The 27808-nt window shown below is 58.5% G+C and overlaps 1 protein-coding gene across 2 annotated transcripts in view; it reads right to left on the reverse strand.

Moving 5' to 3' along the window:
• The window catches only part of CTNNBL1 (catenin beta like 1), a 51082-nt gene that overhangs the window by 6862 nt on the left and 16412 nt on the right, over positions 1-27808 (reverse strand). For both annotated transcript variants that reach the window (XM_064167975.1, XM_064167974.1), the window contains exons 5-13: positions 26963-27058; positions 24096-24189; positions 22577-22668; positions 19893-19965; positions 19613-19671; positions 18964-19112; positions 12482-12663; positions 4030-4127; positions 3017-3097 (exon numbers count right to left, since the gene is read on the reverse strand). In XM_064167975.1, coding sequence (XP_064024045.1) covers positions 3017-3097; positions 4030-4127; positions 12482-12663; positions 18964-19112; positions 19613-19671; positions 19893-19965; positions 22577-22668; positions 24096-24189; positions 26963-27058 — 924 coding nt within the window. The remainder of the gene's footprint in view (positions 1-3016; positions 3098-4029; positions 4128-12481; positions 12664-18963; positions 19113-19612; positions 19672-19892; positions 19966-22576; positions 22669-24095; positions 24190-26962; positions 27059-27808) is intronic.

A 27808-nucleotide genomic window follows, 5' to 3' on the forward strand; every position in this document is an offset into this window, starting at 1 on the left:
CAGCACAAGGCACAGCTGGGCAGAGCAGAAGGGGTGGGCACCAGCACCTCCAGCACCTTGGCTTTGGAGAAAGACCTCCAGCCACACCAGAACCACCTCCACCTCTGCCTCCTATGCCAAGCACAGCTCCTCCTTACCACCTCCTGTCTCTGTTAGTGGGCAACAGCCACACTCAGGAGGTGCTTTCAGAGCACAGGCAGAGAGCTCAAGGGCACCACAAAGCCCTTGGTCAACGAGGTCCCAGGGGGGACAGCAACCAACACCTGCAGCAGGAGAAGAGCAAGCAGAAGCCTTGGGTAAAGTCAGACTGCCCAGCAGCAGCTGCTTCCAGGTGCCAGCTGTGCCAGCCATCTCCCCAGGAGGCTGCTCCTCCTGCAGGCCCCGTGGTCTCAGTCAGGAGGGAGCCCTGGGCAGGTCACAGAGCTGGCAGGCATGCAGGGCACACAGGGTGACCACGAAGCTCAGGAAACCTTTGGAGGCCTCTGACATTTCTGCCTTGCCAGCACAAGGGGGCTGGGACCTGTGAGCCTGAGCCAGCAGCCTGCAGGAGCTGGGATGCTCCTCCCGACGGCTACGGAGCCCCCATGGCAGCAGGGATAGAACAGCTCCTGCAGCCCTGTGAGCTCAGCTTCAGCAGCAGGAGGGCACCCGGGTGGGGGCAGCTGTGCCACCTGCAGACCCTCCAGACTCAGCCCAGTTCAGAGCCTACCCTGGGGAAGCCGAGGGAGGGCAGGGCCGACCCAGCCACACTGCAGGTGGTGGTCAGGCTTTGCTGCTCTCACCTGTGTCCTGCCCTCGGCACAGGTCCAGGCGCTTTTGGGCTGGCTAAACCCGACTGAGAGCAGTTCCTGTGCCAGCTCTCCTGCTCTGTGGCTGCTGCTGTCACACTCAGACTCCACCTCCCCCTGGCAAGGCTGGGAGGCCTCACCTGTGGCACCATTAGCATGTGATTTGTAAGTCATTACAGCACCCAGTGTCTGCTGAGAATATTTCATCCAATAAACCTGCTGAGCAGAATTTGATCTGCAACTATAAATACCTGAAGCCAGCTCCTGTCTCCTCCTGCCACCTTCAGAGATGAGGAAGGTTCCTGCCACCCCCCACTCATGCCAGAGGGAGTGAAAAGCCAAAGGATTCTGCACCATCTCCTACAGAACTGAAAGGTTTGAGGGGAGGGACAGGGACAAGATCTTTTCTGGGTTTCATGAAGCAAAGGGAGGCTAAAGTGGGCATTGGGTGTGGGAGACAAAGGCTGATGTGGAGTTTGCTCCTGGGTTTCACAAGGCAGTTAGGGTATGCCCAAGGTCTGCCCTCCTGAGACCCCACCAGGAGCACTGAGCCCAGTTCTGCTGCTCCAGCACAACAGGGACATGGAGCTGCTGGAGAGGGTGCACAGGAGGCCACAAAGATGATCAGAGGGTCGGAGGGGACAGGCTGAGAGAGCTGGGAATGTTCAGACAAGGGAAGAAAAGGCTCCAGGCAGACCTCAGAGCAGCCTGCCAGGACCTGCAGGGGCTACAAGCAGGCTGCAGAGGGACTGCTCCCAAAGGCCTGCAGGGACAGGCTGAGGGCAGTGGTTTGGAATGAGAGCAGAGCAGCTTGAGAGTGGAGGGGAGGAACAAGTTGTGCAGCAGGAGGCTGCTGGAGCACTGCAGCAGGTTGCCCAGGGAGGGAGCTGAGGCCTCCTGGCTGGAGCTGCTCCAGGTGAGGCTGCAGAAGGCTGTGAGCAAGCTGCTGTAGGGGAGGATGTCCCTGCTGAGTGCAGGGGTGGCACTGGGTGACCTCACACACCAGCACTTCAAGGTGAAGAAGAAATCATTTCTTGCTCTGTGCTGGGGATCACAGCGGAGAGGAAGCAGGCAGGGGTGAGGGTTGCTTTGCCCCAGGCCACCATCCCTGCACCGCTGAGCTCTGATGCCCTCAGAACTGGTGCCCTTGCCCAGAGAAAGGCCCTGGCAGCAGGCAGGCAGGCAGCTGTTCGTGGGCTGGCAGGGAGCTGCAGCCCCTGCACGCCGGGCAGCGCTCGTTGCCGCCGGCAGCAATCAGCCTCCCGCCCTGCTCGGGCTGACGCCGAGCGGCCGCGGGCAGCCAGCCAAGCTCCTAACAGCTCTGCAAGCTGCTTCCCGCCCCCCGCAGCTCCTCTCCTCCTAAAAGTCGCTTCCAGCTTCAGCTCCAAGAAGCTTGGTGAGGCACCAGGGCTGGTGGCACTCAGAGACTGGCGGCTGGCACGCAGGGAGCTCAGGAGCCTTCGGCCACAGGCACAGCTCCCCAGCCCCAGCCAGCAGTGCTCTGCAGAGCAGGGCAGGAGACCTCCACACGGTCATGCCATGGTCCCTCTGCACTCCTGAGAGGCTGAGGGAGCTGGGGTTGTTTAGCCTAGAGAAGAGGAGGCTCAGGGGTGACCTCATTGCTGTCTACAACTACCTGAAGGGACATTGTAACCAGGTGGGGTTGGGCTCTTCTGACAGGCAACCACCAACAGAACAAGGGGACGCAGTCTCAAGCTGTGGCAGGGCAGGTTGAGGCTGGATGTGAGGAGGAAGTTGTGGCAGAGAGAGTGATTGGCATTGGAATGGGCTGCCCAGGGAGGTGCTGGAGGCACCATCCCTGGAGGTGTTCAAAAAAAGCCTGGATGAGGCACTTGGTGCCATGGTCTGGTTGATTAGCTATGGCTGGGGGATAGACTGGGCTGGATGACCTTGGAGGTCTCTTCCAACCTGGTTGATTCTATGATTCCTCTCAGCCTCCACCTGCCAAAGCAAGCAAGGATGCAGCCAAGGTGCCCTGGGGGCAGCTGCAGCACAGTTAGGCCCTGTTAAAAACCTGCAGGAAGAGGCCAGAGCCACCCACTGCGAGGGAGCTCTCAGCCCATTCTGTCCGAGCTTAGCTGCAAGCTGGGGAGCAGAGGAAGGAGAAGGGGGGCAGAGGTGTGATGCTCAGGAGTGCCCTGCTGAGGCAGAGGTGCTGTGCAGGTGCCAGGCCGGTGAGAGGTGTCACAGAGCCCAGCAGTACCTACGTGCTTCTCGCCGTCAATCTTCTTATCAGCCGCCTGCATGGCGTCAAGGTACTTAAAGTAGAGCTCCATCAGCCTGTCGACCTGCGGGGGCAGAAGGGAGACACTAAGCAAGAGAGCAGGGCAGGAGCCCTGCACCCTTCCTGCTGCTTTGCTTCCCTCCCAGCTGCAGTCTCCACAGCCTCCCGGGCAGGAGGCATCCCAGCACGGGGTGAGCGCTCTGCATCTGCAGGCACTGGGGTGAGCCCACATCACAAAAACGCCTTTGGCAGCTCCAGCAGGCAGGCAGCAGGCTGAGCAAGGTGCCCAGCTTGCCCTCTCTCCTGTGCTATGGGGCTGCAGCTCCCTGGCTCCCCCCAGCCCCTTCTGCCCCTGCTGTGCAGAGCCAAGCTGAAGCTCATGGCTGTGCCACAGCTCTCCCACTCCCCTCTGTGCCTGCCCAGCAGAACTTCTGCACCTGCTGCGCCAGGTTATGAGAAACACCTTCCAAGCAGAGCACTGAGGGATGCCAAGGAAGTGGCACTGCCCAGCAGTGGGATTTGCAGATCCCTTGGATTAGTGGTTTGCAGAAGCTGCTGTTGCCACTCCGCAGCTGTTTGCTCTTCCCAGCACCGTGTCAATATTTGGGAAAGAATTTCCCAGAGTCAACACCACTCAAGTGACACATTCTGGAGAGACTGGCCAATGCTGAACGCCTACTGTAGCAACTCCTGAGCCCTCTGCAGAAGAGCTGCGCTAGACAAACTGGCACCTCCCGAGTGCCCTGCCCCCGCAGAGCCAGCCCGAAGCAAGCCCACGCCACGCACTTTGCCGCCGGGGCTCCGGCAGGGACACAGCCCAGGGCCGGCTGCTGCCCCGTGCAGGAGCTCCAGGAAGCAGCTGGGATGTGGCAGATCCAGCACCAAAAGCATTCCCAGTTCCCCATTCCGTATTTCCAGGCACACGGAGCAGGGAACGCGGCCGCGGAGCCCCCGCAGGCGGCACTTGGCCGCTGCAGGCAGAGGTCCTGCACTCACCTTCTCGCTGTCGTTCTCGGTGAATTTATTCAGCAGCCGAGTCCTCTGCTGCCCTCTCAGGTTCCGCAGGAGGGAGGCCAGGATGGAACAGACATGTTCTGGAGATACAAAATGGGAATTGCAGGCTGAGCCGGGGAACAGGAGCTTTGTCTCCCCGTAACAAGCCATTAAATCTGCCACCGCCTGTGGCTGTCGATAAGCAGAGGTCTGGCTCCTTCCCACCGCAGCCCGGAGCAGGCTGAGCAGTGCCAGGAGCACTGACAGCTCCTCTCCAGCTCAGCTCAGCCCAGCCAGCCAGGCCTCCTCTGCCTCTGCTGCACCAATCCTGCTCTTCCTCAGCCACCCGAGAAAAGCTTCTCGCACAGAGCCTGAACCCTGCTCCTGTTGCCCCCCCAGCCTGGCACACCCGCCTGGCAGCACAGGCTGCTCTTCTTGGCCCCTCCACCCCAGCTGAAGGCACCTGGGGCTGAGGGGAGCCCTGGCCAAAGCCTGCACTGCCACTCAGATGTCCTTTTGGTTGCCAGAGGGGACAGTTACTGCAACAGGAGAGCCTGGGAAAGGAGCTGTGCCAGTGCCCGGCGGCTGCAGACTGAGCTGCAGTTAGCCCGAGGGAAACTCTCCACCAGCCTCTTCTCCTAACAGAAACCCCAGGGGATGAACACAAATGTGCCCCAACAAACCAGCAACCACCCCAGAAGGGCCTTCTGCAGCTCCTCAGCTGCACTCAGGACCACATTCCACAGCTCATGCCTTGAAGCCAAGCAGGAAGTCAACACCGAGCACACGAGGGGCACCCAGGCAGTGTCCAGCCACAGCCCTGCTCTGAAACGCCAAGCTCCCTGCCCCCACAGGAGCACTGCTCTGCTCCTGGGCAGCAGGACTGAGCCCTGAGCAGGTGTTCCTTGGTGGGGCTCACCAAAGCAGGTGGACTGCTGCCAGAACCTCCTCCTGTGCTTACTTCCAGACACTGCCACACAAAGTGCCAGGACCCAGCAGTGCCCAACAGCAGGGGCTCGGGACAGAGCCCTCAGCCCTCTGCTCCCGGAGGGGCAGGAGCAGCATGAGCTGCTCCACACAGCAGGGCTGACACCTCCCTCACCACTGCTCTCTGCCTGCTCCAGACTCCAGTGCAGCACCACAGCAAATGCTCCTCTTGCAGCATCTTCTCTGCCATGGACAAAGCCACAGTGGCCTTAAGCACTCTGAGGCAGACCCTCAAGATGCTCCTCTCATGTTCTGTCTCTTTCCCCTTTTGCCCATGAATAGATTCCAGGCAGTAGGAACCAGCCCACCCCTGGGAGCCAGGGCAAGCAACCTGGGGAAGTGTCCATCCTCCTCTCCCTGTGAGTGGGCTGTGGAGTGGCCACAGGCCACAGGTCTGCACCCCTGGAGTCACAGGGGATGAAAACCATTGCAGGATAGATGCCAACACCAGAAATGCTGTTGGCAGCATCAGAGGGCATGGGTTTAATGTGGGTCCACAGAACCCAGCAGAAGGGCACAGAGCAAACAGGTGCAGCACAAGCTTCCCTCCCATGCCAGCCCCTGTGGTGCTGCTGCCTGCTCACAGCTCTGCACCGGCACAGCCCTCCTGGCTAAGCTGCAGCTCCTCCGAGATGTGATCTTGCTGATTAACACATGACAAAGAACGGCCACAAGCAGCTCCTGCCCCTCAGCGGGGGGCAGAAGAGGGGCACCAAGATCTGCCTGTCCAGAGAGGAGAAGGCAGAGGAAAGGGCTCAGAAACACAGGATGAAGCAGGCTGGAAAGGAGCTCTAAGATCATCGAGCCCAACCTAGCACCTGACACCTTCTAATCAACTAAGCCCTGGCACCAAGTGCCTCATGCAGCCTCCTCTGAAACACCTCCAGGGATGGGCATTGCACCACCTCCCTGGGCAGCCCATTCCAGTGCCAATCTCTCTTGCTTTGACGAACTTCTTCCTAACATCCAGCCTGAGCCTGCCCTGGCACAGCCTGGGGCTGTGTCCCCTTGTTCTGTCCCTGGCTGCCTGGCAGCAGAGCCCAACCCCACCTGGCTACAGCCTCCCCATCAGCAGCTGCAGACAGCAATGAGCTCTCACCCCAGTGCCACCCAACGGCCCCAGCCCCCGTCCCCACAGCGGTGCCCAGCCTGCAGCCACAGGGTGCCAGCCTGCAAAGGAGGAGCAGCAGTGGGGGCTGGGGGGGGTGTGGAACAGGGGAGGCCAAGCTGGCGGCGGCTCCGTCCCCCCCTGGCCGTGCCAGGGCAGGGCTGCTGCGGGGCGAGGCGCGGGGAAGGCAGGCAGCGCTGCTCGCACGCACCGGCCCCGTTTCATTAGCGCCTTATAAATGTGGCTGCCTCAGAAACAGATTTCTGCCCGAGGTGGTGTCAATTTTTCATGTAGCAAGGAGATTGGGCGCGCTGCTGGCAGCAGGAGCAGCAGATAACAGGTTTATCGGGCGCCGCCGCTCCGGCCCCGCCGCAGCCGAGCGCGGCTGAAGGATGGCTCAGGGCTGCGCCGGCTGCCGCCGCACGCACACGGCCGGGCCGCAGCAAAGCGACACCAAATGAAGTGGCTGCCTTAAAGGGAAAAAAAAGAGAAGAGGTCGTAAAAAGCCTCCGCAGCCTTTGCAAGATCCTATTAAGGTGTAAAAAAAAAAAAAACAACAAAACGCAAACAACAAAGGAGGAGGATCCGAAGCCTTCCTCCGCCTCACCCCGCGCCGGCTGCGCCGCTGGAGAGCTGCCAGCATCCTCTATCTCGCACCGCTCTTCTCCACACACACACACACACACACACACACACAAACCCTCTCCTTTCTGGAAGCGTTTGCAAGTGTTGACACAGTCTTTTAGTAGCAATATTCTCCCCAATGATAGATCTTCATTGCTTTTGCTCAATGCTCCTCTCCCGGGGAATGGATTCCTGCCATCACTCTCCTGCCCTGCTGCTCAGGCACAGGAATTTATCTGCTTTATCAATAAACCGTTTAGAAGGCCTGGGAAGGCTGAAGGAGCTGACACAGGCTTTTTAAGAACCAGGTTATTCTTTCCATAGATCACTCCCAGAGAGATCCAGGCAATATTTAGCTGCCTGGCTCCCAGCCTTCAAAAGGATGTTTTACAGCAATATTCCCATCCCACCCTTTGGCATCAGCTCCCTGCTGCCTTCTCAAGCTCCCCCCAAACCCCACAACTGGGCCACAAAGGCAGCTCCCTAGAGATGTTCAAGGCCAGGCTGAACGTGGCCTTGAACAGCCCACTTTAGTGGGAGGTGTCCCTGCTCATGGCAGGGAGTTGGAACTGGCTGAGCTTTGAGGTCCCTTCCAACCCAACCCACTCCAGGAAAACACCAGCATCGTGTGCAGGGCAAGCAGCCACAGGTGGGGAGAGCTCTGGGGCAGGGCAGTGCCAAGGGGCACGTGGCTGGGTCCATCATTCCATGGATTAAAGCCCCACAGCAGCAGCCAGAGGAGAGGTCTCTGCAGCCGTGGGGCTCCCCCATCCTCCCCCAGGGCTGCCCCAGTGCAGCTCTCACCTGCAGAATTTCCAGTCCTTGCCCCCAGTATTGCTCTGGTCGGATCCCTTGGCAGAGTATAAGCAGCTGCTGCTGTTCTGAGTGCCCAGAAACCCAAACCTGTGCTGCCCAGCCCTGCTCTCGCTGCCCCTGGGCCCTCAGGCAGCCTGCCCCAGTACCCTGGGAACCTCCCAGGGGTCCTGCCTATGCCCAGCCCAAGCCCACAGCCTGGGCATGCAGAGCAGCACTTCAGGAAGGGCCACAGCTGAGGCTGCTCCCAGTCCCTGTCTCCAAGAGCCACTGAAGAGGTTCCCTTTGAGGAGCAAACACCAAAAGGGGCCAGGGTCAGGCCCAGCTCCACCACCTCCTCTAAAGGGCAGCAGCTGGCAGGCACCAAGTGCAGCTTGCTCCACCCACACATCCCAAAGCCTCACAAATCCATGGATGTGGGAGGTCAGAGGCTCCCTTCCTGGCAGGTGCTGCTGCTCCCCACCAGGCAGCTCACCTCTGCCTGCCGCCACTGCCCCCCGCGCCAGCGCCACAGTGCCCATCCACCTGCTGGTTCTAGGCAGGTCACATCCCCTGGGCACTCCCAGCTGCACCAGGGTCCTGCTGCCCCCGGGAGCAGCCAGGGCTGTGGCAGCCTCTCCAGACAGGCAGGGAGGCCTGGGCACACGAGCAGCCTCCACAGCCCCCGAATGAGATCGATCCTGGCGGCAGGCGCAGTGCTGGAATGCAGACGAACGAGTGCCAGGGCTGGCACTGGCAGCTGCAGCAAGTCCTGTCACACCACACCCCAGCACTGCACTCCTCTGCCTTCAGCATTTCCCCCCACACCCCTGCTTTTTTCCTCACATCTCACTATGACAGACACCTGCCTGGAGGCTCCAGCACCCTCCCCTGCACCGCTGAGGGGTTGCAAGGAGGAGGAAGGCAAAGGGGGACAGCAGCGGGCATTAGGTGGGCACACAGTGGGTAATGGTGAACCCCACAAACACACCCAGGAGCCTCCTGCCTCGGAAAGAGCTCCTCAGATAAAAGTGGTGTCTGAGCAGGAGGCCAGGGAGCCCCTGGCAGGAGCAGGAACATTCCCTCTGGAGCTGCTGCCCTGCACTAAGAGCTGAAGGACTCAGAGTCTGCTGACCAAGCCATGGGGGCTCTCTGAATGATGTAGAGCTGAGCACCTCCAGAAGATGCTTGACTGATAGAGGGGAAGAGGCAAAAGCCCAGCAGCAGGAATTCTCCTCTGGACATTGGCTGAACTGATTCTCAGGTTGCCAAGTGAAGCATTGCTAAGCAAAAGTGACAGCTGAGCCAGGAGAAGGTGTCCAAATGAAGATGAATTGGACAGGAAGCCTTTTAGAGCTCATTAGAGCCTCCAAGGGAGCAAAACTGAGCTGCAAAGGGAAGAGCAGGAGGCCCAGCCTCTCACAGCAGCCAGGATCCCTTCACTCCAGACTAGGGCCCAACAAGTTGTTTCCTCCTGTCCCAGCTCACTGAGGCTGCTCAGGAGCCTTCAGTCAGCCTCTGACACTTCAGCTCAACTGCTGCTGCAGGGGCACCAGTGCCAGGGACCACTGCACCCTCGTGGGCACTGGAGACAAGCTGACCCTCGGCATGCCACAGGAGACACCCCAGAACACAGCCACTGGTGGTGTGAACCATCTGCACTGCCAGGGCACTGCCACCATGGGCCCTAGCACCACATGTCCACAGCTCTGAACCCCACCCCTAGGGATGGGGTCTCCACCACTGGCCTGGACAGCCCTCAAGGGGGGGAAATTGCTCCTCATGACCAATCTAAACCTCCCCTGGGGCAGCCTGAGGCCATTTCCTCTTGTGCCCACTGTGCCTCCACATCTGCCCCACAGCATCTCGGATCTCCTGCAGCACCCAAGCTGGGACCTGGCTCAGGCCATGCAACCACCTCACACAGAGGCCACCCAGGACACAGGTTCCACAGCATGCAGCTCTTCCTCTTCAGGGCTGCCCAAGCCAGCAGCATCCTCACAAGTGCCTCTGATGCCACAGACACAGGGAAACTAAACCATTTTGGATGTTAGAACAAGTTCTACACCAGGAGGCTGCTGGAGCACTGCAGCAGGTTGCCCAGGGAGGGAGCTGAGGCCTCCTGGCTGGAGCTGCTGCAGGTGAGGCTGCAGAAGGCTGTGAGCAAGCTGCTGTAGGGGAGGATGTCCCTGCTGAGTGCAGGGGGTGGCACTGGGAGGCCTCTGGAGGTCCCTCCCAACCCAAACCGTTCTAGGATTGATTCTGTTTCTGTTTGCAGCTGCAAAATATTTGGTCTGAGTTGCTTCACTGCCTTGGGGAAAAGGAAATTGCTTCAGATGAGATTTTTCTCCCCAACCTAATGCCCTCAGAAGTGTCTCAATGATCTGCACCAAGTCAGGCAGAATCCAGGAGCAGACAATGTGCAGCCAGGCAGCAGCAGCCTGATCTCCAGCCTCAGATCATCCATAAAGATGGCTCAGAACTTCTCCCTTTCTTCTCTCCTAATTACCCTGTGCATATAAAGCACAAATATCTGCAGTTTGGACTGAAATTGTTCCCAGGCTCCCTGAGGGCCAATAATTCTCCAGCCCTGACAGTGTTTAAGCTGCAGCTCACCAGCACTGCTGCCCTCCCTGCACTGCTTTCAGAAGCAGGGGGGGGAGCACATTCCAGGGGAGTTATTTGGATCAAATTTCATTTGGATTAGAGATTTCTGCAAGAAATAAAAGCTGGCCCAGCCACACCCAGGGCTTCCTCCACCCCCAGACCTGCCTCCCAGGGCAGAGCACCAGATGCCCACTGAGGAGTCCCTGCAGCTGAGCACAGCTCCAGCCCCTCAGCCCCCACAGCCAAAGGGACACCTGGAAGGAGTGGAGGAGCAGAGGACAAAGCTCCTGGCAGAGCTGCTCAGCAGGGCTCTGCCTCCCGTGGCTCGGAGCAGGCTCAGGGCTGGCAGCCTGCTAACAGCTCATGGAATGGTTTGGGCTGGAGGGGACCTTAGAGCAGCCTTCCAGTACCTGAAGGGGCTACAAGGAGGTCAGGAAGGGACTTCTAACAAGGGCCTGGAGTGCGAGGATGAGGAGGGGCAGACAGGAGGGAGTGGACTGAGGCTTGAGGAGAGCAGATTGGGACTGGAGCTTAGGAAGAAATGCTGGACAGTGAGCCTGGGGAGACACTGGCACAGGCTGCCCAGGGAGGCTGTGGATGTTCCCTGGGTGAACACCTGGAGCTGTTCTGCTGGCAGGACAAGGCTGAGGCAGGCTGCAGGGGAGCTCAGCTCAACGTCTCAATTAGCTCCAGCTGCCCAGTGATGCAAAGCCAAGGGAATTGGGCTGCCCACCACAGTTTGCTTTAGCAGAACCAGCTCCTGGCCTCAGCTCCATCTCCTCTGAGTATTAGCAAGGTGGAGGTTTGATTCCAGGGCTGCCTGCATGGAGCTCTCCATCCTCCCCTCCAATGGCAGATTTGCCTTTTCCCTGTCAGAGCAGCAGTCAGGACCTGGCCCTGGCTGGACTTTCCAGGCTGCCACCCAAGCCCCCAGCAGCCAAGGTCACACACAGATGTCACCTGCAGCCTCCAGATGCAGCAGGAGGCAGGGAGGAGCTCACTTGCCCAGTGAGTGATGAAGTCAGTGACAGGAGCCACAGTCCCAGCACTCTGCCCACAGCCCACACTGCAGCTCCAGCCCTTTCCACACTGCAAAGGCAGTTCCAAACACCCCCAGAAGCCCCAAAGCAGTGGGAATGGGGTTCAGAGCTCCGATTTGGTTGCTGTTCCCTTCCACTGTTCCCTTGGATTGCTGCAGGAGTCAGGGCTGGATTCCAGGGAAGCCTGAGACCCACTCACAGCTCTCCAGCTCCTGACAAGAGCCCAAGGAGCTGGCACAGGACCTGCAGCACCACTGCAGCAGGCAAAACTTCTCCTGAGTCACAGTCACCAGCTGGGGGTGTGCAGCCTGGGGAAGAGAAGGCTGCAGGCAGACCTCAGAGCAGCCTGCCACGACCTGCAGGGGCTACAAGCAGGCTGCAGAGGGACTGCTCCCAAAGGCCTGCAGGGACAGGCTGGGGGCAGTGGTTTGAAATGAGAGCAGAGCAGCTTGAGAGTGGAGGGGAGGAACAAGTTGTGCAGCAGGAGGCTGCTGGAGCACTGCAGCAGGTTGCCCAGGGAGGGAGCTGAGGCCCCATGGCTGGAGCTGCTGCAGGTGAGGCTGCAGAAGGCTGTGAGCAAGCTGCTGTAGGGGAGGATGTCCCTGCTGAGTGCAGGGGGTGGCACTGGGAGGCCTCTGGAGGTCCCTTCCAACCCATTCCAGATTCTATGATCCCAGGATCCACAAACATGGAGAAGGGAACGTGGCCAGAAGCAGGAGGGACTGAGCCTAGGGGCAGCTGAGCACAAGGTCCTGCAGCCACACTCCCCAGCAGGCTGCTGCAGGTTTCCAGGAGAGAGGAGCAACACAAAGCTGGCAGCAGAAGTCCCCAGGCAGCAGCACAGGATCCTGGCAGTGCTGCTGCTCCTGCAGCCACACTCCAGCGCTCCCCGCACCAAAGTGCTGCTCCTGAGCTGACATTTGGAGCTGCCTCATTACTCTTTTCAAAAGAGCTTTGCATCAAAGAGTGCAGCCTCAATCCACAGAGCCCACAGGAGGGAGAGCTCTCAGCAGCACATGAAATGCAGGCACCAGCAGTTGCTGGCACCCAGCGAGCAGGGCAAGGCTGGCACTGCCAACAGCTGGGCAGCCTGGGCCCCAGAGCTGCACAGGAGCTCCGGGAGAGTGGGGATGTGGCATTCCCTGTGCCAGGCCCTGCACCATTCCCCCTCTGCCCTGGATGTGCCACTCCCTGTGCTCTTCCCTCCTGGATGTGCCACTCCCTGTGCTCTTCCCTCCTGGATGTGCCACTGCCCCCTGCCCGCAGGCTCCCGGCAGAGCCCTGGGAGCTCTCCTACCTTCATGCTCTTTCTCAGTGGTCCCAACTTTCTTTATCTTTCTGGGTGACTTCATGAAGAGAGGGAAGATGGTTCTCAGGCCGAGAATGTCCACAAACTTGTGGCAGTTGTCTGTGCCCTCTGGGCCAATCATGGCATGGTCCAGAACCTTCAGGGCACTGCTGCGGGAAATCTTCTTCTCCCTGGGAAGAGGCAGAGGCAGGTTAAGGGCCTGAGGGGCTCCAGGGGCTGTGAAGGGACAGCAGGGGAAGGGAAATGGCAGCAGGAAGGACATGGGCCTGATGGAGACAGTCCAGAGGAGGCCACAAAGATGCTCAGGGGTTGGAGCAGCTCTGCTCTGGGGACAGGCTGAGGGAGCTGGGGGTGTGCAGCCTGGGGAAGAGAAGGCTCCAGGCAGACCTCAGAGCAGCCTGCCAGGACCTGCAGGGGCTACAAGCAGGCTGCAGAGGGACTGCTCCCAGAGGCCTGCAGGGACAGGCTGAGGGCAGTGGTTTGGAATGAGAGCAGAGCAGCTTGAGAGTGGAGGTGAGGAACAAGTTGTGCAGCAGGAGGCTGCTGGAGCACTGCAGCAGGTTGCCCAGGGAGGGAGCTGAGGCCTTCTGGCTGGAGCTGCTCCAGGTGAGGCTGCAGAAGGCTGTGAGCAAGCTGCTGTAGGGGAGGATGTCCCTGCTGAGTGCAGGGGGTGGCACTGGGAGGCCTCTGGAGGTCCCTCCCAACCCATTCCAAGATCCTACAAACACAACAAGAGAGGTACCAAAGCCTGAGCACAAGCTCCAAGCCAGACTTTCTTCCAGAAACCCCCAAAATCACATCAACAAAGCCTCTCCTCAGAGCTGTGGCTGGGAATTGTCTTTTGGCTATTCCTTTTTAATGCCTTTTATTTAGTTTTATTCTCTTTTTATTCCATTTTATGCACTCCATTGTTATGGTTTCATTTCCTTATTGCCTGGCTAGTGAAGAAGTTATTCCTTCACCACCTCAGTACAAAGCAGCAGGAGGGACTGGGCTGGGTCCAGAAGGCAAACAGTGGCAAAGCAGCAGGAGGAGGATTCAGATCCAGCAGCAATTCCATTGATGAATTCATTCAGTTAATCGCAGGAGCATGGCCTGGGGGGCAGCTCCAGGGAGCAGAGCCCCAGCTCCAGAGCTCAGGGCTGGAAGGCTGCAGACAGATCCTGAGGCAAGATCAGAATGCTGCTGCTGGCAGCTCACACCAGTGACAGGCAGATGGTCTGGAAACAGCCTCCAGAGAGGTCCTGGACCTCTCAAGGGAAATCTGGAACCACCCCTGGAGCTATTCAAGGCAATGCTGGACAAAGCTCTGAGCAAGCTGAGCAACCCAAACCATTCCAGGGTCATTAAAAGCCTCCTGTTTGCTTGTCCTGCTGCTCCTGACGACCCCAGGGCAGCTCAGGGAGCCTCTCTCCTACACCTCCTGCTTAATTAAACAGAGCCATTGCAGGCAGCACTTCCCCAGAAGGGTTTGGGTTGGAAAGGACCTCGAAAGGTCACCCAGCAGGGACAACCCCCCTGGAGCAGCTTGCCCAGAGCCTTGTGAGCTGCTCTTGGTCTGCTTTGGCTTCTGCTTTGGCCAGGGAGAGGCTGTGTTTGGCTGCTGAGGACAGTCCAGACGATGCCTGCACTCTCCTTTCTGAGCCAAGAAATGCAGGAGGAGTTCCCTCAGCTGCAAGGCAGCAGAGGAGGCAGCAGAGGGTGGCCAGGACAGCTGTGATTCAGAGCCTGTGAGGCCAGTGCCTAGCAGGGACACTCGGGCGGCTGGGGCTGAATTAGTGCTGGGATAACGTCGGTGGGTGAGCAGAGCCCAGGCTGAGACAAACTGCCTGCCCTCCAGCTGGATAAATATTTCAAACCAAATCAACTGCAGACAGCCCAGGCAGGCAGTATCGATCTGAGAGCCTGAACTTAAACCCAATGAATATTCCAGAGATCAGCTGCGGGCAACCTCCTTAAACGCTGATCAATATGCAATTACTGCCCTGGAAGCATTCCTCACCTCGGCTGCCTGCAGAGCTGCCTCACTCCTAGCACAGTGGAGAGGCTGCTGAGTCCCTCTGCTGGCCTGCTCCTCTCTCCTGGGGGCAATTGGCTGCTGTGCCCCATCCCAGCTGCTCCTGCTGCCTTCTACAGCTGCTGCATGCCTGCTGGAAGCAGCCACAGCCACGCTGGGCACAGCTACTTCAGGCTCAGGGCTCGTTTGTAGGATCCTAGAATGAGTTGGGTTGGAAGAGACCTCCAAAGGCCTCCCAGTGCAAGCCCCTGCAGTCAGCAGGGACATCCTGAAGAGGAGGCAGCAGTGCCCAGGTGGGCAGCAGAGCCAATGGCATCCTGGGCTGGCTCAGGAGCAGTGTGGGCAGCAGGACAAGGGAGGTTCTTGTGCCCCTGTGCTCAGCACTGCTCAGGCCACCCCTGCAGTGCTGTGTCCAGTTGTGGGCTCCTCCATTTTAGAGAGATGTTGAGGTGCTGGAAGGTGCCCAGAGAAGGGCAGCAAGGCTGGGGAGGGGCCTGGAGCACAGCCCTGTGAGGAGAGGCTGAAGGAGCTGGGGGGGTGCAGCCTGCAGCAGAGAAGGCTCAGGGCAGAGCTCATTGCTGTCTGCAGGGAGGCTGTAGCCAGGTGGGGTTGGGCTCTGCTGCCAGGCACCCAGCAGCAGAATGAGGGGACACAGCTTCAAGCTGTGCCAAGGCAGGTTGAGGCTGGATGTTAGGAAGAAGTTCCTGGCAGAGAGAGTGATTGGCATTGGAATGGGCTGCCCAGGGAGGTGGTGGAGTCTCTGTGGCTGGAGGTGTTGAAGCCAAGCCTGGCTGGGGCACTTAGTGCCATGGTCTGGTTGGTTGGGCAGGGCTGGGTGCTAGGTTGGGCTGGCTGAGCTTGGAGGTCCCTTCCAACCTGGCTGATTCTATCATCCTCCACAAGGTGAGGTCTCAGCAGAGCAGAGGGGCAGGATCCCCTCTCCCCAGCTCTGGCCACGCTGCTTTTGATGCAGCCCAGGCTGCCCTTGGCCTTCTGGCCTGCAAGCTCACACTGCTGGCTCATGTCCAGCTTCCCATCCACCAGCACCAAGACAGCATCCTGAGAATGCTCTGGTCAAGCCCTGGGGGGCTGGACAGAGCTGTGTCTCCTCAGCTCAGTTCTGTTTCAGAGCAGGGTCACAGGAAGGCTGTGAGGAGCTGGAGCTGCCCCAGGCTGCCTTCGCTGTGTCTGTCTGCAGGCTCACACCTCCTCTGCCAGCAGGGAAGCCACCTGCCACCTCTGCCAGGCAAGAGAGAACCTCCCTGACACATCCCCCGAGAGCCAAAGCCTGCCAGAGCTCTGCAGCAGCACTGAGCCTGCTGTCAGCGTGGGCAGCTGGCACCCTGGGCATGGCTGAGCTCTGCAAGGTAAACTGCAGCTGGGTTATGGAGGCAGGCCAAGGGGCTGCCTGCTCAGTCCTGCTTCCTCAGCTCAACCAAAGGCATTTCATCCTAGGGGACATTTATAAGCTCCCCCCTGCAGGCTGCCACCATCTGAGTGCTGGTAGAACCCCCCAGGAAGCCCCAAAGCCTGCACAGCTGCAGGGCTGTGAAGCAAACCATGGCACAAAGCTGCACCTGGGAGCTTCAGAGCTGCCCAGCTCTGCTCTGCAGCCACAGGCTCTGCTCCTCTCACCCTGGTCCTCTCCCAGCACCCTCTGCTCACCTCCATCCACATCCCTGCTCATGAAGCTCCATCCCAGTGGCCAGCCTGAGGCCATGACACCAAGCCCAGGACTCAGCTCCCCACGAACCCGCAGCAGCTGCCCCCGGGGTGGAGGGCTCAGCCCTGTGCTCACTGCTGCCCGCAGGAATCTCTCCAGCATGACAACCACTCAGCTGAGAGCCTCCTCCCTCCCCTGCAGCGCTGACAGAGGAGCTCGGGCAGATGTATTGGGCAGCAGCAGCCACCAAAGGCTGTCCTCTGAGACGCCCGCGGCAGGTTCCAGCCTGATATCTTCATCCTGCCCCAGCTTATCTATCTCGCCCCGTGTCAATACTCTGCCAGCTTTGCTTCCCTTCCTTCCACCTGCACAGGCCACGGCACAATGATTAAGTGCCTCAAAGTCGAGCCAAACAACACAGCTCTGCCCCACCCCCACCAGCAAACAGCAACAGCAGAGCAAAAGCTCCTGCCCGGCTGTGGGCAAGGTGGTCAAGCACCACTGCCCAGCACCTGTGCCCCCTGGGCTCTGGCAGGAAGGGCTCAGGGGGATCCAGCAGTGTCCCTCTGCAGCTCGCCAGGGCACAGCCACCGCAGGTCCCTCCCTGCCTGCAGCCTGTGGTCACCCAGGCAGAGCTGAGGGAGACCCTGAGCAGCTCTTAGAGCTTCCTGAACCCCACAGGAGCTCTCTGCAAGAGCTTGGGGGCAGCAGCACTTGAAGCCACTCTGAGCATCTTCTGGGCACCCTCCCTGCCTCTGAGCACCTTCTGGGCGCCTTGACAGGTGACAAACCCACAGGCAACCAACCCCCCCAGCTCTCAGGGCCAGTTCTCAGACACTTGGGTGGTTTGGAAGTTGCAGGAACCTGCTCTGGTTTCCTCACCACTGCACCCAGCAGAGCTTTCTGCCTTCAGCCACACCACGACCTGCTGTGCCAAGCACAGCCCAGCAGCAGCTGTGCAGGCACAACTCTCCTCCCCCCAGGGCAGGCAGCAGGGCCCAGTGTCACCACCACACACCACTGCTGGCCCCTTTACCACCTCCTGTCCCTCCCACAGCTCTGCACTCCGACCTCACTCATTCCCTTACTGCTGACAAAGCATCAAAGCTGAGAGCCCTGCAAGGTGGACTTCAAGAGGTGCCAAGAGACAGCAGAGCACAGAAGCACTTCTCTGCAGTGCTGAGGGTCCAGGTTAGCTCCCTCCCCACCACGGGCAGCTGTGTCACACCTTCAGGAGCAGCTTACAGCAGCCATGAGAGCCACCACACAGCCACAGCCTGCTGAGGACAGTGCAGGCTCTGGCCCAGCCAGGCTGAAGGACAGAAGCACCTTCCAGGCTGTACTGAGCAACACTGATCTCACCTGCTGAAGTGCCACAGGATCACCCCTGCCAGAATCTGACCTCAGGAGCATTCAGACAAAAAGGGGAAGTGGGATGGAGGAGTGAAGGGGGCAGCAGTGTGAAGCACTCAGAGAAGCAGCTGACAGCTCCTCAGGAGGAGCAGCAGCAACCAGCAGTTAAGAGCAGCAGCTCCACACAGCATCACAGAGTGTCAGGGGCTGGAAGGGACCTGCAAAGCTCATCCAGCCCAACCCCCCTGCCAGAGCAAGATCTCCCACACCAGATCACACAGGAACATACCCAGCTGAGTTCTGAGTACCTCCAGAGAGGGAGACTCCACAACTCCCCTGGGCAGCCTGTGCCAGGGCTCTGTCACCCTCACAGGGGAAAAATCCTCCTCGGTTTTCCTCCACCTTCCACTCTGGCCTGAAGACACCACCAGAGGCAGGAAGGTGACTCTCTCTGTCCAGCTTTGTCACTGAACTGCAGAGCTGGAAGGTTCCTCAGCAGCCAAAGAGTGAAACTCCTTCCAGCCACTGCTGCCACTTAGGGTAAGCTTTGTCCCCCCAAACCCTGCTACAGCCACTGCAGGGGGGCCACAAAACCTTCCTCTTCTCATGATTTCCCAGCGGGGCTGCTGGTGCAGAGTGGTAAAGAGCAGAGTCCAAAACTGGGGCAAAGCTGTTCAAAATGCAAGCAGCTGAGTGCCACCCCCGTGGCACAGCTCCAGGCATCAGCTCTGCAGTGCCAGCTCAGCGCTGGGGGCATTGGGAGGCTTCCTCCTGCCTCTTAGTTCTGGAGCTTTGCTCTCCTCAGCCTGCAGAAAGCCCCATTTGAATAATCCCTGCCTGGCTCTCTCTCCAGCTCCCTGCTGCTGCACAGCCCCAGCCGGGCACCGGGGGAGCACTGCTGCTGTTTGCCAACCAGGCACCACACAGAGCCTGGCACTGGGGAGCCACCCAGAGCCCCACTATGCCCAGTACTGTGTCTGCAGAGCCAGGCAGGACGTGAGGAGGGAGCAGAGGAGCCCTGGAGAGTGCCCATGTGACAAAGCCCAGAAGAAACACTTATGAATGCCCATTCCACAAAGGGCATTTTTGTGCCAACAGCCACAGGACCTCAGCAGCTCAGGGGATGCACAGCAGGGAGCTGGGGAGCAGAAGGAAAGTTCTCTCCCTAGAGACATGCAGAAGGTCCTCACAGGGGAGAGGATTAGAGGCCTGACCTTGAGCCTCCATCTGCCACACAGGCCTGCACTGGGACTTGCCAGCAGCTGCTGGAGCAACCTCAGAGCAGAGAACTCAGCTGGGGGCAGGGTGGAGCTCAGGTGGCTGAGAAGGTCCTGCTCACACGAAGGGAAAGAAGAGGCAGAGGGCAGCCAGACAGAGCTGCTCTGAGCAGCTGTGCCAGGTGTGGGGGCACAGGCAGGCAGCAGAGCTCTCTGGTACCTCAGCATCAGGTTCATCAGCTGCAGCCCCTCGCCCTTCAGGAAGCGATCCCGGTTGGAGCTCAGCATCAGGCAGGAGCAGAGGGAGTCAAAGAGGTTCTCCATCATCTCCTGCTCCTCTGCCGTGCTGGGGTTGTGCCGTTTAAACACCTGCAAGACAAAGGCAAAGCTCAGCCCAGAAGGGAGGGCTCAGTGCTGCAGAGCACAGGGAACCTCTCACACACAGCCCTCCAGCACCTGCTGGGCACCATCACTCAGGGCACTGCTGGCACTGCTGCCCCTTCTCCTGCCCTGGCTGCACACCCCCAGAGTGCTCAGCAGCAGCCCAAGGAGTGACCATGCAGGGCCAGCTGCTCACAGTGTTGGCAAAGAGCCCCTCAGCAGGACGTCCCTGCTGAGTGCAGGGGGTGGCACTGGGAGGCCTCTGGAGGTCACTCCCAACCCACTCCAGGATTCTACTCCATAACAGCCTAACTCCTGTGTGCCTCAGCACTAACATCTCCAAACCAGGGCTCACCCCAACTCATCGAGCATGACACAGGAGCCTTGAAGTCACTCAGGGGCTGTGCCACACTCAACCCAAATCTCTGCTGTGCTCCTGGGCCAGCCCAGCTGCCCCTGGAGCCCCCCAGCAGAGGGCTGTTACTCACCGACAGCTGCTGCAGCAGCACATCGATCCCGTCCAGCTCTCCCAGCAGCTCTCTGTTGTCTAGACAGAGGTAGGGGAGGGGGAGAGGGGAAAAGAGAGAGAAAAATGAAGCCAAGTGTCAGCTGTTACTGATCCAGCAGCCAGCAAAATCAATACAGCTGCAGAGAGGCAGAGGAGCATGGCAGGAGAGGGCAGGGGCAGAGGGCAGGGGGGCACTGCTGGGAGCTGCAGGGTGCCCAGGTGCTGCCCCAGCAGGATGTGGGCCCCAGGGGCAGTCTCACCATCGTTGTTCTGCAGCAGGATGGCCAACACCTCGCTGCAGTACAGTTTGTTGGCATCAAAAGGCATCTTGGCCTGTGGGGGGAGAAGGAACAAGAGACCCATCAGAGTCCTGGGCATCCTGATTTCTGCCAGGACCCCAGGGCACAGAGTGGCTCAGGCTGGAAGGGATCTCAGAGCTCATCTCCTGCAATCTCTTCCCTGTGCCCAGGGACACCTCTCAGCCAGACTCAGCTGCTCAAGGCCTCATTCAGCCTGGCCTTGAACACCCCCAGGCAGGAGGCAGCCACAGCCTCCCTGGGCAGCCTGTGCCAGGCTCTCAGCACCCTCACATTCAACAACTTCTCCTCAGCTCCACTCTCAGCCTGCTCTGCCTCAGCTCCAAACTATTCCCCTGGTCCTGTCTCAGACACCCTCAGGAAGTCTCTCTGCAGCCTTCCTGCAGGCTGCCCTCAGGCCCTGACAGCAGCTCTGAGGTGCCTTTGTCCTGAACTGCTCCCCAACAGCTCAGCTCCCAACCTTTCCTGGGAGCTCTGCGAGGGTCACAGCCTCTCAGCCAGAAGAACATGGGATGGGTTTAGCCTGAAGAGTCACAGAACTTCCATTTCCTACCTTCCCTCCATGCTCAAAGAGGTTTAAAAAAACCAAACCCACAACAACCCAAAATGTTGAGTTTGAAGGAGGGAAAAAAACCCAACCTCAGTCCCTGGAGAGGGCCTCTGAAGTGGACCTGATGTTTTTGCATGCTGCAGAAGCTGCCTCCCAAACAGAAACAGACTAAATATAACCTAGCACAAAGTGGGCCAGGGAAGGAATTCCTAATAACCAGAAGTCATTCCACCCATCAGTCAGCAGCTGTTTGCACTGCACTGCTGGAGAAGGGAAGCAGCAGAGCAGGCAGGCAGGTGTGACCCACACCATTTGTCACCCAGGCTTTGTCCCCAGGCGCTCGGCAGCTCCCTGCAGCCCGGCGGAGCGCAGCTGCCTGCAGGCCAATTATCCTCGACCTGCTGCTGAAGGAAAGGTCACAGCACCAAGCAGCACAGCCGTGTGAGGAGCAGGAAGATTCCAAAGGCCACCAAGTGTTGACTTTAAATAAAGCTTTTCACTCCAAACAATTCCCAGGCACCCTGGAGATGCTGGCAGGGGCCAGAGAATGCTCCCACCGAGGCTGCTGCACTGAGGCAGGCGGCAGGAGGTGGCTCAAGGCTGCACCCAGCACCTCCAGCCCCTGCAGTGCTGGGAGAAGGCAGCTGAGCAGCTCTCCACCTGAGCTCTCCAGGCTGCTCCAAGAGCCAGAGCACAGTTCCAGGACCTGGGGTGCAGACAGGAAGAGGAACTGCCCCTCTGTGCCCTGTGCCAGCTGTCCTCACCCGCTCCTGGACAGAGCCTGGTTCTAAACCTCGTGCCACAGGCACCCCCCAGCAGCACAAACCTCTGCCCAGATGTGACCCCTGCTTAAATCCCAGCCACAGCTGTTAGGGTGAGAGCTGCCAGCCCAAGGGCTGCCAATGGCAAAGGTGCTGCTCAAGGGTTTCAGCAGCCAGCAGCTCCCCACCACAGCACAGACAAGGAAGAGCCCAGGGCACCCCAAACTCTGACATGTGCCAGGGCAAAGGAAGGGCACCCTCAGCACCAAGGGGTGAGCACCCTGAACACTCTTCTGTGGCACCCAGAAGAGGAATGCAAGTGGTGACTTTTGCCTTCCCAAGTCTCAGTTTTCCAGCTGCCTGCAGTGAGAAATGCCCTTCAGCCTGGGTCTGAAGCAAAAGGAGTGACTCTGCAGTGAGAAATGCCCTTCAGCCTGGGTCTGAAGCAAAAGGAGTGACTCTGCAGTGAGAAATGCCCTTCAGCCTGGGTCTGAAGCAAAAGGAGTGACTCTGCAGTGGGAAATTCCCTTCAGCCTGGGTCTGAAGCAAAAGGAGTGACTCTGGCACTGCTTGCAGTGAGGAATCACAGCTCAACCCTGCCACAAGCAGGGGGTGCACAGAGCAGCATGTGCAGGCTTGCAGGGCTCAGAAAGCACTCTGGGACTCAGAAGCCTTCTCACCAGCAGCACAAGTGCCAAAGCCTTCCCGAGGCAGCAACCTCCCTGAACGCTGCCAGCTGGCGACAAGGAGACAGCTTCTGGCTCGGGGGAACTCCCTGTGCTCATGTGTCAGAGCTCCTCTCAGTGCTAATCCACACCAACAGAGAGAGGCAGTAATAGACAGCCCTGGCCCTTCACGAGGTGCCAAGCACCATTGGGGGACAGCAGGCTCTCAGCCTGTGAGGTGGCATCTCCCAGAGGACAGCAGGGGAAGGATCACAGGCTCAGAGGATCACAGGGGTTGGAAGGGACCCAAAGAGATCATTGACTCCAATGCCCCTGCCAGAGCAGGACCACACAACCCAGCTCAGGGCACACAGGAACACATCCAGACAGGCCTGAAAAGGCTCCAGAGAAGGAGACTCCACAGCCTCTCTGGGCAGCCTGTGCCAGGCTCTGGGACCCTTACAGCAAAGAAGTTCCCCTTGTGCTGAGCTGGAACCTCCTGTGCTGCAGCTTCCATCCATTGCTGCTTGTCCTATCCCAGGGAGCAGTGAGCAGAGCCTGTTCCCCCCTCCTGACCCCCAGCCCTCAAATACTGATAAACATTGATTGAATCCCCTCAGTTTTCTCTTCTCCAGACTAAAAGGAGCTCACCTTGAGCCTCTTGAGCAGCCACTGCATCAGGCCCTGCTGTGCTGCCTCCGTGCACATCTCCGGCCTGAACTCTGCCATGTTCTCCACGATGGCTGAGGAGAGACACAAACCTCACAGGATCACAGGATGTTAGGAGCTGGGAGGCACCCCAGTAGATCAAGTCTGACCTCTCTGCCTCATCTGCAGCTCAGGTCAGGCCTGGACCAAGGCTGCTTTGCCAGGTCCCTCCTAAGGCTGCACTGCTCCTCTTGAAGGATCTGTAGAAGGCCTCAGCTCCCTCCCTGGCAACCTGCTGCAGTGCTCCAGCAGCCTCCTGCTGCACAACTTGTTCCTCCCCTCCACTCTCAAGCTGCTCTGCTCTCATTCCAAACCACTGCCCTCAGCCTGTCCCTGCAGCCCTCTGGGAGCAGTCCCTCTGCAGCCTGCTTGTAGCCCCTGCAGGTCCTGGCAGGCTGCTCTGAGGTCTGTGTCATGGAGAGTAGCAAAAAGCTTCTCTAGGCTTTTGCTATATTGTGTAATTTCTAGTGCCTCACATTCAAGCCAGAAGCATCGAAAAACCAAAACAATCTTTCAGTCCCATGGGAAGATTTCTCCCCAGGGTAAGTGAAAAGGTAAACACTGGCCATGTTTTCCTTTCCACTTGACCTTGCTTTCCAGACAACAGGATATTGTTTTGGTTAAGTAGGAACGACTATCTCAGGTTTGCCCAGCACCTGCAGGTGGGCTGGCCTGAGGAGTGGTCTTTACTTTGTTTAGGTAATGTTATCCAATTATATAGATTGCTTATTGTCTTTTACCAATATATGTGAACAACGTAAAAATGGTCCGAGTTGTGGGCTAGTCCTGTCTTGGAACATTATAAAAATGGTGGACAGGCCAGGATCGGCTCTCTCTCTCTCGCCCTCTTGCTCTCTTGCTCTGGTCTGCGTCTTGCACTTCTGGGTTTTTCCAGCCTTTCTGGTTTTTTCCCTGGACTTAACAACAACAAACTGCTCACCGATCTAGTCTCGCCTCGGGTGGACCCCGAGTCGCGGAGACTACATTCTGCATGCCTGGACCCTCATCAGGAGAATGAGAGAATCCTTACCAAGCTATAGACTGTGAGTAGCTGACTGACGAACTATTAACTCAAACCAGAGACTCAAAGAACTCTCTTTAAACATCATAGACTCTATAATTTGCCATTTTCGGAAATGTTACTTTGATCTCAATCGAAAAGAATTCACAGTGGTGGTGTAGTTTCGGGAAGAGGGAATCCGCATTCTTTGCAATAAATCACTGATAAAATAGTCAACGCCTCGCGTATTTTCCCCCATAACTCTGCCGCGAAACTGCGTTCCACGACAGTCTGCCTGCAGCCTTCTCTTCCCCAGGCTGCACACCCCCAGCTCCCTCAGCCTGTCCCCAGAGCAGAGCTGCTCCAACCCCTGAGCATTTTAGTGGTCTACTCTGGACCCTCTCCATCAGGTCTGCTGGGGGCCCTGCCCAGAGCAGGAAAGAGGAGCGAGGCAGCACTCACCCAGGGTGTTGTGGACACCATCAGCTTCCTCCTTCACGCTTTCATCCAGGCGCTCCAGATTCTGCACCAGCAAGGCCACCACCTGGCCCTCCACCTACAGCACCAAAGGGGTGGGAAAGAGGACCAGAAAAGGGGAGATGAGGGAGCAAGAACAGGGAGTCAATAAACAGTAACAGTCAGAGCAGACCTGCGGCAGGCTCCTGCCAGCCACCAGCAGCAGCCACAACAGCCTCGCTCTCGGCCTCAGAGGAGGCGAAGGAATCACCAAGTAAACCTGCCACTGTGCTTGTCCTGATTAATTAAAAGCTACTTCAGTGTTTGAGATGAAAGAGGGACACATCTGGAGGAAAGCAAGCACCTTGTCACAGCCTTGTTTCCTGAAGCTGCCTGATTGATTTCCAGTCCCTGCGAACTCGGCAGCGGCAGGCACCGCACAGCAGCCTGCAGGGGCTGGCTGGGAGCTCTACAGGCAGCTCCCCCTTCAGCTGCCTCACTTCTGTCCTCTCTTCCACCTCAGCAAGCACAAAAAGCTGGAGGAAGACTCACAGCCAGCTTCAAATCCAAAAGCTGGAGGCTCATCAGCCGAAGCCTTGCACTTCAGTCCTGGCACAAGGCAGGGATGGAGCTGACCCCAGCAAGCAAAGGAGGCTCAGACAGGTGACAGCAGGACCCCAGCTCTGCAGGTCGAGCTCCTCACCGCAGAGCTAACACCAGAAATATGCTCTGGAAGCTGCAACTGGCCAGAGGCCAACCTGCCTTTGGCCAACCTTCCACTACAAGGCACACAACAGAACCACCTCCAGTTCGGACGCTGGTAAGCAGCTCTGGGCTCGCAGGGAGCAGCTGCTGCGGAAGGCAGCTCAGCAGCGCCCACGGGCACCCTGCCCCGCAGCTGCTCTGGCTGAAAGAAAGCAATCTGAAGAGCAGGGACCCAGACTCTGCTCCCGAGCTGTGCCTGACCTCTTTCTTTCCGGGAGGACAACAGCACCTCTGGACCTTGGCTGTTATCAGCAGCTGCTGACAAGGAAAGCAGAGGAAGAACTTCACTTGATTTACAACCTCTCAGCACAGGGCACAGCAAACAGCTCCTCCTGCAGCTCCTCTCTCCCAGCCCATTCATCCCCACATCACACTAATTAAGCACAGCCCCGAGGCCAGCCAGAGGCAATCTGCTCGGGGCCACTGTCATTAACCTTTGGAAGGCAGCATTACAGTGCCTGGACAAGGATTGCGGGAGGAAACAGAGCAGGCAAACAAAGCAAACAAAAGGAAACTCCGGCTCCATGCCCTTCACTTGCAACATAACAGTTACAGAACAAGAGGACCCCCAACCGCAGCTCTCCAGCAGAGGATGCCCCAAGCGAGCCTCAAGCTGCGCTGCGCATCCCCGGCGGGCTCCGGCTCGGCTCACTGCCCACCTCCCGCAGCCCCGGGGCAGGAGGCTCCGGCACAACCGCCGAGGAAGCCCAGCACGGAGAGGCACTGCAGAAGGACACGGGTGGGCACCGGGCCACGCACCTTCTGCTGCACCGAGACCAGCTCCTGGGGTTATCCTGTGCCACACAGCAGCATCGCCTCCAGAGCCTTCTCCAGCCTTAAAACCTGAGCTCTGATAACCAAAATCTTCCACACTCTTCTTAAGAAGCACAAAGCCAGGCTGGGTGAGGAGTGGCTGAGAGCAGCCCTGAGGAGAAGGCCTTGGGGCTGTCAGCTGGTGACAAAGTGCCCAGCAGCCAGCACTGGGCACAGCCCAGAGCCAGCTGTGTGCTGGCTGCAGCCAGAGCAGGGAGAGCAGCAGCACAGGGAGGGGATCCTGCCCCTCACCTCTGCTCAGACCTTGCTGCAGCACTGCCTCCAGCTCTGGGGCCCCAGCACAAGGACACAGACTGGAGAACCTCCCCTGTGGGGACAGGCTGGGAGAGTTTGGGATGTGCAGCCTGGAGAATGCTCTGGGGAGACCTCAGAGCAGCCTTGCAATACCTGAGGGATGCCACAGAAGAGCTGGAGAGGGACTCTGGACAAGGGCTGATAGTGCCAGGATGAGGGACAATGGCTTTGAGTTGGGAGAGGGGAAACTGACAGCGGAGAGGAGGAAGGAATTGTTGGCGGTGAGCGCAGGCAGACTGGCACAGGTTGCCCAGGGAGGTTGTGGAGCACAGAATGACAAATGATCTTTGGTCACATTCTGTGCTTCTGTGTTCCACAGCCTCCCTGGAGGTGTTCAAGGCCAGGCTGGATGAGGCCTTGAGCAGCCTGTGCTGGTGGGAGGTGTCCCTGCCCACCGCAGGGGGTTGGAACTGGATGAGCTTTCAAGGTCCCTTCCAACCCAACCCATCCCATGAATCTATGAACTCAAACCCTCACTGCAACAGCAGACTCCCAGCTCTAGCCCAGATTTTGGGTCTGAAACAGGAGTTAGTGGACAGAAGAGGTCTGGGCTCTGTGGCTAGGCTGAGATCTCTGCTGTCCTCCAGATACCAATCTGAGCCCTGCCACAAACCTCAATTTCTCATGGGTGAGCAGAGGTCACCTTCCTCTGCAGAGAGGGAGAAAAATGCACACCAAGCTCCTGACTCCAAGAGGCCAAGGCACAAATATTGCTTCACTCCCCCTCCCTGCAGGAAAAGAAATCTCCCAGCCTAAGCAACTTTCACAGTGTGAGCTTGTTCCTTCCAGAACGAGCAGCAGAGAGGTGCAAGGAGAAATTACTGCCCAAACTCTGACACTCCATCCAAACCCACCCCACTCTGGCTCTCAAGACAGCATTTCAGGCAGCAGAGGTGCCCCTGAGCCTTCCTCATGGGCAGGAGGATGCACATGGGCAGGGGTGACACAGACACTCAGCTACCCTGCAGCTCACCACTTACCAGAGCATCTATGAGGACCTCAGCTCCTTCTTCACTCTCATGGAGAGTATCAATATCAGTCAGCTCCTGAAGCAAGTCCACCACAGCGATGGAGACATGTGCTGGGGGTTAAGGACAAGGCACTTCACATCACACCCTGCTGGCAGCAGCAGGCAGCAGAGGAGATCTCATGCAGCTGTGAGCCCTCCCAGTAAGTGTCAGGTCCTGGCATCCTGGCCTCGGGAGAGCAGAGGATCACTGGGACCAGGTCAGGGGCCAGCAGAGGATGCAGGGGGGAAGGCTGAAGGCATGGGGTGGGATCAGCCAGGAGGAGAAGGCTGAGGGAGGCTCTGCCTGCAGGTTGCTGCTGCCTGCTGCAGGCTGGGAAGCCAACTGAGGCAGACACCCGAGTGCACAGCGAGGAGCTCCAGAGGAGCAGCTCTGGCACACTATCCCTGTCCGGGGGAGCTGCTCTAGAGGCTTGCTGGGAGACTATCACTTACCCTACCAAACTCAGGAGGTAGAAAAGCAAAGTGTCATGTGAAGCTTTCCTGCCTTCCATTAATCAAACCCTGCTGGTGATCACCTTTCCTTCACCTGCTTTGTGCAAAGCTGCATGAATCATTCAGCAGCTGCTCTGCTCCCCATGGACACTGCTTTTGTCTCCTCACATTAGTCCCTCCAGACACTCCACTTAAAGCCCATCTGAAGGGCCATTTGTTCAGCCCTCTCCTTGAAGAACTCCTTCTCAAATATTGTTTTTCCATTTGTTTTAACAAAAAGTCATTAGAAGCCTGGAGCTGCATCCATTGCCTTCAGGCCTGGATGCTGCCCTCCAGCCCCATTTCCCCTCCTGTCCATCAGCGG

Source organism: Pogoniulus pusillus, chromosome 29, assembly GCF_015220805.1.
Source record: "Pogoniulus pusillus isolate bPogPus1 chromosome 29, bPogPus1.pri, whole genome shotgun sequence".
NCBI classification, from domain to species: Eukaryota; Metazoa; Chordata; class Aves; order Piciformes; family Lybiidae; genus Pogoniulus; species Pogoniulus pusillus.